Below are 1,749 nucleotides of genomic sequence, written 5' to 3'. Positions count from 1 at the left end.
GCAAATACTCTTCATTTCCAGGCCAGCACATATACTGACAGGCAGTTTGCACTGGAGTATTTGTTAACAGCCCCAAAAGGCTGTTTGTCCTTATATGTATAATAGATTGTAATTCTGAACTCTCAAGAAAGAAAAACTGCTTTATATGTAGAATGAACAATTAATATATTATTTCCCATTAACTCTGACCCTAGGCAAAGAAACATACATGCTAATTATGAAATTATTAAATCTTAGATGGGTGTGTAAAGGTGCTGATGGGAAAAGTGTGAGTCAGAAGGGCTCACTCATTACTTAGATGTGTGCTCAGGAGTGAATGACACCTTTGCCATGGACCAATAGAGATTCTCCCCAAATAGCATAGCTGTGAATGTCATGGACTCAGGTATAGAGAGAGCTGCTCTCTTAAGCGAAGTGCTACAGCTTAGATAACAATTGCACTGATGGCTCTGGATTCGTGTCTGATTTCATGTTGAAGGAACCATGAGAGAAGAAAATGAGTCTTCTACCACAGATTTCACTCTCCTGGGAGTCACCAGGCAGCAGGAGCAGGAATATTTCTTCTTCATCCTCTTCCTGTTCATTCAACCCATCACAGTGGTTGGAAACACGCTCATCATCCTGGCCATTCACTCTGACATTCGCCTTCATAACCCCGTGTGCTTTTTCCTTGCCAACCTCTCCCTTGTTGACATCTTCTTCTCCTCTGTAACTGTCCCCAAGATGTCGGCCAACCATCTCCTGGGTAGCAACACCATCTCCTTTGGGGGATGTCTGGCACAAATGTATTTCATGGTAGCCTTGGCAAACACAGACAGCTATACACTAGCTGCAATGGCTTACGACCGAGCTGTGGCCATCAGCCGCCCCCTTCATTATGCAACAGTTATGAGTCCATGGGCTTGTGTCCTGCTGGTTGCTGGGTCCTGGGTGATTGGAAATGCCAATGCACTGCCCCACACCCTGCTCACAGCTAGATTGTCCTTCTGTGGCAATAAGGATGTGGCCAACTTCTACTGTGACGTTACCCCTTTGCTCCAGCTGTCCTGTTCTGACATCCGCTTCAATGTGAAGATGATGTACCTCGGGGTGGGGGTTTTCTCTGTGCCACTGCTGTGCATCATCATCTCCTATGCCCGGGTCTTTTCCACAGTCTTGCTGGCTCCTTCCACCAAGAGCTCCCTCAAGGCCTTGTCCACCTGTGGCTCTCACCTGACAGTGGTGTCTTTGTATTATGGGACAGTCATGGGCATGTATTTCCAGCCCCTGACGAGTTACAGTCTGAAGCATGCATTGATAACTGTGATGTACACAGCAGTGACCCCAATGCTGAACCCTTTCATCTACAGCCTGAGGAACCAGGACATGAAGGCTGCTCTGAGAAAGCTCTTCCACCGCACCTCCTCATCATCACCCATGTGAGAGCACACACTGTAGAGATTTTGGTCCCCAGTCAGAAGCACTAGAAAATCCAGCTTCAATGGCACCCTGCCAGAAGATGCCTGTTGCCTTTCCAGCTTGAAATTCCACCCCTCAGGAGCCTTTTGATGGTCTGAGGAGGCACCAGGTTTCAACGCATTTCTGCTCCTTTAGACAGAGTGCAGCACAAGGCTCTGGGTTCAGTTCTCACTGTCCTTCAGAGCGGAGTTGGGAATGTCTCAGCATTGAGTCTAACATGTCCAAATAAGACTAATACTATCTGCCCTGCCTATGTCACAGGCTGTGGTCACAGTAGCTCATGCTTCAAAA

The 1,749-nt window shown here is 47.3% G+C and overlaps 1 protein-coding gene across 1 annotated transcript; it reads left to right on the top strand.

Annotated features, from left to right (window-relative positions):
- The first annotated feature begins 425 nt into the window (after positions 1 to 425).
- On the top strand, positions 426 to 1,495 carry LOC110539872 (olfactory receptor 1A1-like). The gene has a single exon (XM_060388419.1). It carries the CDS (start codon positions 484 to 486, stop codon positions 1,420 to 1,422), a length of 939 nt encoding a protein of 312 aa, XP_060244402.1. The 5' UTR covers positions 426 to 483; the 3' UTR covers positions 1,423 to 1,495.
- Positions 1,496 to 1,749: the final 254 nt, after the last annotated feature.

The sequence above is a fragment of the Meriones unguiculatus genome, chromosome 7 (assembly GCF_030254825.1).
Source record: "Meriones unguiculatus strain TT.TT164.6M chromosome 7, Bangor_MerUng_6.1, whole genome shotgun sequence".
Classification (NCBI taxonomy): domain Eukaryota; kingdom Metazoa; phylum Chordata; class Mammalia; order Rodentia; family Muridae; genus Meriones; species Meriones unguiculatus.
Note: the sequence above shows the minus strand (reverse complement) of the source record. Positions and strands in the feature narration are given on the sequence as shown.

What these genes read in the sequence shown, in the direction of transcription:
- LOC110539872 (XM_060388419.1), top strand. Translation starts at nt 484, where the DNA reads ATGAGAGAAGAAAATGAGTCTTCTACCACAGATTTCACTCTCCTGGGA.